The 12629-nt window shown below is 35.2% G+C and overlaps 1 protein-coding gene across 1 annotated transcript; it reads right to left on the minus strand.

Annotated features, from left to right (window-relative positions):
- Positions 1-275: 275 nt before the first annotated feature.
- On the minus strand, positions 276-10044 carry LOC119794792 (toll-like receptor 13). The gene is made up of 4 exons (XM_038302504.1): positions 9973-10044; positions 3738-6278; positions 3286-3403; positions 276-2536 (listed from the first exon to the last, which is right to left on the minus strand). Exons 2-4 carry the CDS (start codon positions 6223-6225, stop codon positions 2287-2289), a joined length of 2856 nt encoding a protein of 951 aa, XP_038158432.1. The 5' UTR covers positions 6226-6278; positions 9973-10044; the 3' UTR covers positions 276-2286.
- Positions 10045-12629: the final 2585 nt, after the last annotated feature.

The following is a 12629-nucleotide window of genomic DNA, read 5'->3' on the forward strand; positions in this document are numbered from 1 at the left end:
CAAAAAAATAAAATATATTTTAATACAGTAATATGTGGTCAATGAAAAGTAAGTGTAATACCTTTTTGCAAAGGTACTTTTAATTAAATGACATTAAATGACAAATTCCAAAATATTGATATGTACCTGTATCCCAGAAAAGGATAAATAACAATATTAAATGCTTCAGTAATTTGGGATTTTTGAATCATCCTGATCCAGCAATTCTTACACAATTGAAAAAGTTTGAAAAAAAATTTATACTTCTATTAACATAAAAAAAACAACTTTTAAATGCTACAATATATATTCGTAATAAACATGTATTAAAAAAGCATATAAATACAAATTTTTTGGTCTTTCCGTTTAGTGATAGTGAGGCACTCTAAGGTGAAGATCCTAATTAGCTCAGTTACTGTATCTTCAAGAACCAAAATTGTTACAGTATATATATTAATTAAATTAATTTTCTTTCTAAAGATTTCACTTCTTCGAATTTTTTTTAAGAATTAGAGTTCTGTGATAATTTTCAGCATCCTATCGGAATCTATGGATTCTATGCCAAAATACCCCTGTGGGTTGGACAACCATGTGTCCGTTCAGGTAGGTACATTTCCTCTTCAGCTTCCTCATGAGGTAAAATGGAGACAGGTGATGAAAGATCTCCTCCAAAAACTTAGGAATTAATTTATTCTTTGCTCATCAAACAGAAAAAAGCTGGATAAGGTCAGACAAGGTAAAAACACAAATTCTATTAAAGACAGATTTACCAATTGCAATGTGCTGTCCAAGCAATACACCCTAAGCAATATATTCTATTATAGTGCAGCATGTCATTTAATCTTAAATAGACACACTGAATGAGGTCAGTTTGTAGATCACAAGTACAAACCAATGAGTTTTTGAGCCTGGTTAACTCAGTTAGTAGAGCATGAGACTTTTAATCTCAGGGTCAGGGGCTCGAGTCCCATGTAGGCAAGCCGATATTAGGGAAGTGTCAGTCTAGTGGTTAGGGCATTGCACTTGGACTCCAGAGGTTTTGAGTTTAACAGTCTGCCACTCTGGCACAATGGCAGCCAACTGCTCTCCAAGGCGATGGGTTAAATGCAGAGAGTTCATTTTGTTGCTTTGTACTTGTGACAGTGTGGTGACAATAAAGTTGAATTCTGTTCTATTCTATTCTTATATAGTGGAACATCTTATATGTTGTAACACTGCTCTTAAATTAAATGATTAATAAACCCATGTTATCCAAATCAGGATATTCTTAACTTAGCCAACTCTACTCATGATAATCCTTTAAATAAACTAATTGTGTTTTACAGTAAAAGTTTTCTTAATTTCTTTTTAACGTGTATAAATTGGTTTTAAAATAAACCTTGGAAGTAAAAAAGTGAATAAAACTCCAGATTTCGAACAATATAAGTATAACATCTCTTACATCTTTATTTATATCTGATGGCTGAAAAGGATCATTTGTGACCTTTAATCTCCTCCTTTTTAAGTCGCTCCAAGCAAGTTATTATGATTTGTTACAAATTTGGAACAATTTTCCACTAGATATCCTTTCTGATGCTAGCAGGATTTAAAACAGATCCCCTTAGATTACAGCCAGTCTTTTACCACTAAACCATAGGAATGATGGAACATTTTGAGAAAATTAAATATTCAAGAGCCTATGCACCTGAAATTGGATAACAATCATACATGGCCTAAAACTGTCTAAGACGGGTAGAAACTGGATGTAAAAAACACATTTACAGCAATCAGATTTTTAGCACATCAGCACTACATTTATCGGACCTGTAGAAATCAAAATTAGTGGTTAGTGCAGATGATCTTGGGAAACAAAGGAAAACTAAGGAAAGGAAACCTAGAAAAGATGTCATAAAGACATTTTTTGTCTATATGCATGTAAGTTCTTCTATTCTTTATAGTTCTCTTTTAAAGGTATAGTGGAGGATTTTCGTGAATTTTTTAAAAGACCCACCCTCTCCACTTTCAAAACGAAATGCACATACACAAAACTGTGCCAGAGCATGCATGAGCCCATTTCTCCTCGAGCACACTCTGTTTAAAAGCTGCTGTTTGCATCACTAATACAAGCTTACTTTCCAAAAAAGAATTTGCAGTTTTTCCACTATGTCAGACTCACCACTGATAAGTGAAAGTGGGTACGAGCACATAGGGCAGCCTTATGTAAATATATTACTAAAATGATTGACAGTTATTAGGACCACTTATTTTGACGATCCTTCTGGAAAAAGAACATCCTCCACTATACCTTTAAGCTTTTTTACAGCTCTGTTAGATATCTCTGTGTCCTTCTGGTCCAGTCAGCAGGTCTGTGTTCTCAGTGACAGCATCTCCTGCCGGCAGTGCTCTCCTGACGTTCTGCCAGAAAACCCCTGGGTGTTGTGCAGCCTGAGGCCAGCTAAGGTAGGTACGTTCCTTCACCAGCTTCCTCATTCGGTAAAATGGAGAGAGATGATGAGGAGGGATATCCTCCAAAAACAGCAGAATCAGCACATCCTTCTTCTCATCAAAGAGACGAAAGCTACAAGAAGACATACAGAGGAGAACTCATGTTGATACACCTTAATTTATGCTTTTTCCCATTTGTGCAGGAACTAGATAAGATATATGGAAACTGTCATTCATTGACTGAATGACTAATTAATATTTCAAATAATAAAACAATGCAGTTTCTCTAAACTGCATTTTTTTTTTCAAAAAGAATCCCACTATCATAAAGTTTAATAAGTCCTCTGGATGGTTTCTTCTTGTTGGAATGTTTAATCTTTTCTCCTCTTTTTCACTCTTTGGAGTAAAGGTCAAATACATCTCTTTGAAATTCATATGGGTGGCCTGACCATTCAGGATTCCCTGCAAGGGTGCCTGATTACAGTAGTTCCGACCAAGGTAGATATTTGGCCTTATTCCTATGGTCTCAAATTACAGATTTCACCATGACTGCCAAAGCCTAATTAAGAATATCCACATCAGTGAATGACTTTTTGCACTTAGTCAGAATGTGCACCAATTAAAATTTGTCAGCCTTCTTTATGGGTTTTATTTACGGTACTAAGGTTGTTGTTTCTGTAGGGCACACTTCAGCTCTTATATTTTAACTTTACGAAGGGGCTTTTGTCAATAAATCCAGAAGTTGCTGTACACTCCAGAAAAATGTTGGTCAACATCTATATTCTACAGTAGGAGGAGACTTCCACTGCATTCTCAAAATTTTAATTCACATAAAGATATTTATTTATTTGAATTGAATGGAATTGTATATAAAAGTGATACCTTGCCATTTGGATCTCTCTGGAGCACCATTCACTCTGCAAGTAGTTTCGGCTGATGACACAGATAGTCTTCCTGCTGCCATAAATGGCATCAGTAATGTTCTCGATGATAGGTTTACCTGTGCGAACCAGAAAATGTCGGACATTAGTATTTCTTTTTTTTTTTTTTCCCGTATACACACTTTGGTGGTACAATTGTGTTGCTAAAATAAATGTATTACTGTTTTACTTAAAGGATATTAAAGTATTTTATTTTATACAAAAATAATAGTGTAAAGTAACTCTCAGAATTGAACAAATTAGTTAGAAAGATAGATAGAAAGTAGTAAGTGCTCAACATGTTGCTCCAAAATAGATAATTTTTATAAATCTGATTGATGAGAACAATATTTAACCTAGTAATTTCAGGCTTTATTGATATAAAAAAACAAGTAAGTTTAGACCAAAGTTTACCTGGTTGGAAGTCTCTGTGGTGCAGACAGAGTTTCCAGCCCTGCTCTTCCTCCAACACTGGAAGCAACTCTCTGTAAACCCAGTGCTCATCATGGATGTTGTACGACACAAAGGCGTCAAAATTATGATTGTTCTGCTTCTTTTTTTTGTTCTCATAGAGATAGGCTAGGAACAGGTGGAAGGTGTAGATTAAATGCCATCTCAGGAAGTTATATATAAAAGATGTAAGAAGAGTAAGAACAACCAGAGAAGTGCTAGAAATGAAGTAGACAAAGCTGAAATCCTTCCAACAAGACTGGATGTCAAAGTCTAGCAATAAGTTTCCCTGCTTGTTTAATGGATAGGAACATTTATACTGATGTGCGTTTACCACCTGTGTTTGCTTGTTGTTCATTAACCATTGAATGAAACCTATGTTCGAGCAGTCGCATGTGAATGGGTTGTTGCTAAGGTTCAGGTATGTTAGAGAAGGGAGAAATTGGAAGACTGCATCATCAATCACATTGATATCATTGCCAGTCATTTTCAGATATCTAAGTGCAGAAAGATTGGCAAGTTTCAAGAAATCCAAAGACTTTATATTTGTCTCTGAGAGATCAAGAGTCTTTAGATGTGGGATTGGGTGAAAGAGGTCAGAATCCAAATTTGACAAATCAGTCATTGTTAGAGCCAAGCTCTCGAGGTGTTTGTTGAACCTAAATGTGTCATTATTTGGATCCTTTAAATTAACATTCACAGCCCTAAAACCCTGTAAATATTTCATAGTCTTAAGCAGTCTAACTGGTAAACTGCACAAAATGGGATATTTGTTGCCTTTGCAGATCATACTGAGTGATTTCAAAGACTTTATGTTGAAAAAAAATCTATTCCCATTTGATTGAAGAGTTTCATCACCAGCAAATAAATGGATTGTCATATTTTCCAAATGGTTTAGTCCCCTAAATGTGGGTTCAATTTGAAAAAGAGATACATTAAGAGTTTCCAGGTTTTTCAGCTCCTGAAATGATCTATGTTTCACTCTCCCCATTGTATCTGTAACCACATTTAAAACTTTTAGATTACCCAACGCTTGAAAATAACCATAGTCAATATAAGATAGTTTGTTGTCACTTATATCCAAGATCTCTAGGTTAAAGAGGGAAAATTGAAAGGTCTCTCCAACAGCCTTCAGCTGATTGTTACTTAGATTTAGAAGCTTTAGTTCATTAAGATTCTCTAAGACGCATCTTTCAAGTTTGCCAATGCGGTTACTGTGAAGGTAAAGCTCGATAAGTTGTGTTGTGTTTAAAAAATCATCGCAATTCAAATCTGAAATAATATTGTTATCTAATTTTAAGATTTGAAGTGAAGAGAGGCTTCTTATGTCATATGGCACTTTGCTGAGCTGGTTGGTGCTCACATTTAGGGAACGCAGTTGCCTCATTGATCGTACCGAGCCTTCTGACAGTTCATCTATTTCTGTAAAAAACAGATCAAGCTCTGTAAGCTGTGAGCATGGGGCAAGTTTTGATGTGGAACCATGTAGAATGCTGTAAATATCAAGCTTCCTCAGAGTTGGTATTTTGCAAACTGCGGACAATAATCCATCCCTAATCCACTCATGCAAGAATTGCAGTCTGAGATGTCTCAGTGACTGGAAGCTCTTTAGGACCTTGTGCACTCCTTTAAAGGAAAGCACAGGTTCAACAAGAAACAGTGTGTTTACATGTCTGAGTATAGTTTTGTCAGGTATGTTCCATTTAAGGACATCATATTGTCCAGCAGCAGAAAGGTTGATCTTTTCAAGGTAAGGAAAAACTGGAGTTGTGATACTGAACATTTTTAGGTTACAACCAGAAATAGCAAACTCTTTCAGACTTGAGGAGAAGTTTAGGGTGAGGTCTTTGGTCTCAAAGGTAAAATTCATATATCCTTTTAAGCTAAGTATCTGTAATTGTGGTAGCTGTAGGATGGGCTGAATATAAATAACTTGACCAATGAAGTTGTTTTGCAAATCCAGAGTTTGTAACCTGGTCAGAAACTGGAAGGAACAGTTGTGAATGAACTCAATTAAATTGTTACTGAGGTCAAGCACTGTAAGGTTGGACAGCCCCTGGAACATGTTAGCCTCTAGGTTGACTAATTTGTTATCGCCCATGGTAAGTGTTTCAAGTGAAACTAAGTCATTGAATGAACCATCTTCCACAGAGGAAATCTGATTGTGTCCCAGATTTAAAATTCTTAGCTTTGACATCTCAGATAAATCCTCTTTGTTAATTTTCTGAATCAAATTATTTGATAGTTGGACTGAAACTGCATCTTTGGGAATGCTAGTAGGAATGGTCACTAGTTCCTGGTAGGCACAATCAAAGTAAACATCAGAAGAGGGGCTCTCCTTGTAAAGTATAGTACAATTTCTCAGTGTATATCCGAATGAAGGGTCAGTAGGAAATAATAAACAAAGAAGTATTGGAATAAATTGTGAAGGCAGGCCATGCGTAATGAACATCCTTAATGGCGTAGTGAGGATGCTGTTGAAGTGGTATCTGTTTCACTGGTGATCTGCGTAAGACATAAATAAAAACACATTAATAACATATATACAGTCATATTCAATAAACGACAAAACTATGTAAATGATTTCTTGCTCTACAACATAAATAACTGTATAGATTAGCTACATCTAGAATAATGTTGGTGATGTTTTCAGGCTTTTTTTCTGTAAATTAAGATGATTTCACTCGTCTTTCAAATAAAAAAAAAATATATATAGGTAGATAGATAGAATACTACAGTATATATCAAATAAAAATATTTTCTTAATTCATAAAATTTGGTTGAAAGAGAAGTTTTTAATCCACTGTGAATTTCTGAACATGGTCTAAGACAGTCATCTGTTGAGGTGTGGGTGGGGCTAATTAACTACCAACCAGCTAGGCCAATCAAATTGACAGAACATTTCAAAATGCAGGACACAGAGTTTTGGGAAGCGGGAGAGGCAAAGAGAGAAGAAGTGGACCTATAAGCAAAAAAGGAAGAGGATTATGTGGAACTGAGACGACTTGCATAACATGGTGTTGATCCCCAAGGTTGTGAGATGTTAAGTAAAAACTTTTCCTTTTCATCCCCTGCTGGATTGTTTTAAATTAAACATATTTCAAGGAATACGAATACTCTTTTGGACTTTTAGGTGAAGAATCTGTTTTTATTATAAAGAGCCCTATCACTTGACATGCCTTTCTATGCCAATAGCAATAGCTACATTGAGCTGGTGGCTGCACGGAATGGTAGGGGAGCAGGGGAGTCCTCCATGTTGGCGTTGCATGGTCTAGCTGCTGGGGATTAGACATGGAGATCAGTTTCCAGGCTTGGCCTGTCTGACTAAATCCGGTCAGGGTAGTTCATTTCTCCACAACTTATTCTGTGCTTCTGTCCTGAGGGCTGCCACTTCTGTGTGTCTACCATGAACTACCTCTGTACTAGAGACTGACACGGGAGTGGATTTTCACTCCTGTCCTGTCCCACTCCCACAGAAAAAAATGGTGTCCCGTCCCGGGCCAGAGTAGAAATCTAAATCCTGTCCCGTCCCACTCCTGGTGAAATTACTCCCACTCCCATCCTGCTCCCATCCAGAATGACTCCCGCTCCCGCACAACTCCCATTCTTGTTGTTTTTGAGCGCGGGTGAAAAACTCAGAGCGGAAGTTACTATTGGTTTGCTCCCGCTCTCGTCTGCTCCCGTTAATGTTTAATCCTGTACCATCCCAATCCCGTGATCGTTACTAATACTGACTCCCATCCCACGGGAATCCCACGGGAATCCCGTGACCCGTGGGATTCCCAAAAAAATGTCAGTCTCTACTCTGTACAGGGCATAGGGCTGGCTTTGGGTAATTCCTTGTGTCTGGCAGCCTGGGGCTGAAGCATCCTTTAACGAATAGATCTACCTGCTCCTTGCTGCTCTTAGGTGGTGTGGATTACAAGTGTAGCACCATGATTTATGATCAGTCAGTTTCTTTTCAATAAAAGCATTGCCTATCTGTGTTTCATCGACTCTGCCTATGTCATGGAGCATCTCTTTTTTCCACTTCTTATAACTCTTCCTTAAGCAGTAGTGCTAATATATATTACTGCTTAGTTTTAGGGGTGTGTAAAAAAACAAACAATTAATAAAAAGATTTTCCAATTCTAAATCAATTCTGATAAAATTCCTGAAGATCAACAAATTCAACCAGGATAAAAAAAAAAAGATTTTTCCATCATCCTTACAGCTGCCATTAGCTAAAATGACTGATTAATTTGTTGTTGGATGTCCATACTAGTAGTATCAATATTTTGCATAAAACACAGTCATGAAATTTGGCTGAAAGCTGAAAATATCCAATTTGAGATTAGATGGGATTGGATCTGATTGAAACATTTAGAAAAAAAATTCTATATCTATCGATTTAACTGATAAGATTTGAATCTATATTGATTTAATGACTTTAGTGATCTTACAGTGGAGAAATGTACTCGTTACATCAGCTCAAATCGTCAAAAGATAAGAAGAATATGCCAAAGAAAGAAAAAGGTGCATGGGATATATCTAGTAGCCAGCTTTTTTTCAATAGCAGGATTATATTGCACAGGGTGTTTACATGGGTGTTTTTATAGATGTATATATATATAGTGTTATCACACTGGGTTTAACATTTAGAAAAACGGGTTATTTCACAGGGTATCACATAGTAATTATACAATAAATCTGGCATAAACCAGATTGAGACATGTAGTTCAATCAAATTCTAATTGGTATCAATCTGGAAAGCCTCATGCAGGAAGTGTTCGCAAAAGGGAATCCCATTCAGTACAATTCTTCAAGCTTATTGTGTACCTGCCTCCAATGTTGAGGTTTTAGCCAATCAGAGCAGGAGTAACAGCTGAGATGTATCACATTCTTTATTAGTTTCATAAGTAGGGAAGTTAACTGATAAATCAAACTCTTTCTAAATCCAGTCAGGAGCAATGCACAGACATATTACCATCCACAAAGACACAAATCGTGTCCTTTTCCTCAGTAAAAAAAAAAAAGAAATAGTATTGTCTGAACCATTTCTATATCGAGCATAATGATCTAGTTGGGCTCTGACAAGGTTTATTTTAAGAGGTTTGTGATTGAAATCTTGTGAGAATTAATTTTGCTTCCAAGGAAATCTGTACACAGCCCTGCTTAGTTTGTCCTAAAAGCCAATAGTAGTTTAACTTGTATGTAACTGTATTAAATCTAGCATATTGGCCAAAACTGCCCTGGAATATTTTGGCAACCATTAGTGAATTTATTACTGGAAACACCATGGTAGGATATAAAAAAAATTTGTAACAATAAATATTGAATTCATTAGCGAATATAAATTTATGTGATGAAGACTTTTTGTCTCACAATAAGGTCTACTTTCCAGGTCAAAAGTTATTGGGCAGTAGCACGGAATGGAACTGTGAAGAGTGGAAACATGCTATTTAAGCTACTTGGTAATCATAAATATAGTTTAGTTGCTGTAATAATATGTTTCGTGTTGTGTTAAGGCATTCCTTCATAAACAGTGTTTCTATTGATAATAAAGAAGGACATAAATTATTTCCCTCATTCTATTTTTGAATTAAAATAGAATAAGAAAATCAATAAATTCTATGTTTAACTGTATTGTTTTTTTTTGTTTTTTTTTACAATATTTTCTTATCTTTCAAAAGGTACCAGGTTTCCATGAAAAAAAAGAAAAACTTGAAAAATGTTTCAGTTAAAATAATAATTTAAATCCACCAGGAGGGGAAATAATTTAGCTTTTAAAAGTTTCTAATTAAAAGCTTTCCATACAAGGGTTAACAATAGAATTTTATGACATTTCAAAGAAGACTTCATTCTTTAATTCTGTCAATCCCGTCAACTTTGCCAGGGGACAGAAACCCCCTCAGGTCTATTCAAGATGGGTAAGCATATCAGAAAAAAATCTATTCAGACATAATTGGTAAATTAACTGTAATCAAACACTGCAGGGTGAAAGGGCAAAATAATGTTACTGAAGGACAAGAAAAGTAGGAAGAAATATTTTGTTTAAATTATTTCAAACACAGAATCATTGCAGTTTATTAAATCATCTAATCTGTATATCTTCAGTTGCTTACAATTAGTGTTGGAGAGAAACTAACTTAATGAAGAAGCTGTAGGAGTCTTTGAAAAAGTATGCATTAACAGATAAGCAAATGTTTCCAATACTTACTGTAGGACATCAGATCTGCATCTTCTTCCAAGCCAGTTTGATCAGTGATGTCCTAAGTTCAGTTGTTTTGAACTTGGAAAAAAACCCTAAAAGCCGTTGTCGTCTTGTTCCTCATCATTGTAATTACTTCAGTTTTTTGGGGTCAACACATAGAAGGCATTTTAACAAAAAATGTATTGTCACATGAAAGTACATGGCTTGAGGTGTTTTATGAAATAAGTTCCTTTGTCTTTAAAACGGATCAGCTATGTTGTTCCCCTCGGGACAATCTGGTATTTCATTGGCAGATTTCAGTAATAAATATTGGTTAAAATATGGTTAAAACTAAAATACATTATGGTGTTATTTTTTCCCTCATGTCTTAAAGCATTATTGTTGTCTACTTTTGATTTAAGTACAAAATAATGCAGAACAAAATTTTCAAGGTGTGGTGTCATCAGTGACTTGGATCTGATAAAGTATTTGATGAGGAGTAAAAAAAATGAATAACTTAAGAGGGGCAGCAAATCTGTTTACCACCTTAGCACATCTTATGAGGTATCCTGAGCTATATTTACTGTTTTAAGACAAAATGTGAGCATCATATTATAACATGAATAGATGTTTCTCAAACTGGCTGTTTATCTAGCATTATCCCGAGTGTAAATGTAACCTTTATCAAGGTTTCTAATAGTTATCTAAAAGAAAAATGTATGGCAGTTGTGGAGAATCTGGGGCTGAATTTGTTAAATCTCAGTTCATCTAATCTCTCAAAATTTCAAGTGTTCAATCTTTGCTTTACACATACCAGCCACATCCAAATCTACATTAATAAGGTTATGATTTTAATTTCTTTCACAATTAGCATGGTAGTTATCACCTAGTACTGCAACATATCATGTGATATGCCCTGGCTTCCCCTTTAATTTAAAACACAAGATTTAAATGCACCATATATTAATGTGCTTCATTGTTCTGTCTGTGGTTTTCTCTTAATTGTATTGATTAGTTCCTCAAAAAAAAAAAAAAAAAAAAAACTTGGCCAACATGAGTTGGTAAAAATACAAACTTCCTACCTATGTATGAGTTTGTGAAGCAATTGTTTTTCAACTGAAATATATGCAAAGCATCCATAATTCAGAGATGAGGAAGATAAAGATACAAAAGCTATAGTAAAGGTAACTTTGTTGATTTTTGTTGTTTTTTCTTAGAAACTTTATTCCAATCAGATTTTATGATCTGATTGAATAGTCTCTGTAAAGTGTATTGAGATGATGTGTTGGAAATTGGCATTATATTTAAAAACTCTGTTTAATTAAATTTAGTATTTTATGTATCACAAACCATCTTTCATCTTAACGACTCACTGAATCAATGTAGTGATGGGCCGTGGAGTTATTAGTGTGGCATCTGAGCTGGATTACTTGAATGAACTAAAAAAAAAATTTTGTGTGTAAAGATTCATTTATCAAATCATTAAAACTAAATTTTTGGTTTTACAGTTAAACTGGGCAATAAGCTTAGTTTCTTCAGGCAAACTGAATGTGCCACTGAGCTTAAACTATTTTCTGTTGCTTTAAATTTAAAACAAGCAATAAGCATAGGTTTATTGACATTAGGTGTGCTAATCATAAAAACTTCAGCCTTTTACATTCCTTACAGGTAACAATGTAACAAAGATCACAAAGATTTTTTTCTCAAATGATCTTATTTTTAACATCTGGCAACTGCAATTTTGTTAACTCAAGTGAAAATGACAATCGAATTTCAGATCTTAAAGATACATTTCCAGATATCTATAGCATGAATCATTCTATTTTCTATTCCAGACCATGTCTATCCATCTCATTTAATTGGAGTCGTGTAATAGTAAGTGACACAGCATTGGTTTCAGTGTGATTCACTCACTGCACGAATCAGGGCATTATTTGTTCCTCCACTGACTTGTTCTAGCACACAGCTTTAGCTTAAGGACAAGCAAAACAGCGCGATTCGTACAATAGGTGAGCCAGACAGTGAAACTCCACTCAGCACCAGTCTAAATGAATCAGCACTTAAATTGTGCAACTGAATCATCACTGTCTTAAAATAAAGCAACAAATCATTACTGATCAGTGCAGTAAAAGACTGAGTAAATCAGCACCATTACATGTAAATATTACTAGGCAAATCACTATTTTCCCCTGTGTCCAGTAGGTCGGCTTGCTGAATCTTGGGTTAGGCCGATAAAATGTTGTATGTTGACTTGGAGTAACAAATGTCATGTTGTGATATGCTGATTATCAAAGTTTCACTCACTTTGACATACCTAACCTGAAAAAGTAATGTATCAGTAAATGACAGTGATTCAGATCATTTTTCTCACAAAAATTATTTTATGTTTAAACATCTTATTAATGGATTGTCACACACTAAAATCTTTATCCATTTATAGGTAGATTTTTGCAGCAGTGACTTATTTTGGTCCTAAGACTTTTATGGTCCTAATTCAGTTGAATGCCTTTAAGATTTTATTTCAGTTCATATATAAAATTGGATGCAATGCACTGGCCACCTGACAGTGTCAGGTTTGGTAGAAGTCAGTTGAAAACCCAAATGCATAGATAAGAAGGCAGATTAAATTTAGATGCAGATGGCAACAGAAGCACAAATCTCACTGCTCAAAAGGGCGCAAAAGC

The sequence above is a fragment of the Cyprinodon tularosa genome, unplaced genomic scaffold, assembly GCF_016077235.1.
Source record: "Cyprinodon tularosa strain WSP-4 unplaced genomic scaffold, ASM1607723v1 ctg492, whole genome shotgun sequence".
Taxonomy (NCBI): Eukaryota; Metazoa; Chordata; class Actinopteri; order Cyprinodontiformes; family Cyprinodontidae; genus Cyprinodon; species Cyprinodon tularosa.

Bases quoted from the DNA above. Each gene is read 5' to 3' on its own strand.
- LOC119794792 (XM_038302504.1), bottom strand. From the start codon at position 6,225: ATGTTCATTACGCATGGCCTGCCTTCACAATTTATTCCAATACTTCTT. The intron at 3,404-3,737 runs GTAAACTTTGGT...TGGTTCGCACAG, and splicing joins CCACAGAGACTTCCAACCAG to GTAAACCTATCATCGAGAAC. The intron at 2,537-3,285 runs GTATCACTTTTA...GTCTTCTTGTAG, and splicing joins AGAGAGATCCAAATGGCAAG to CTTTCGTCTCTTTGATGAGA.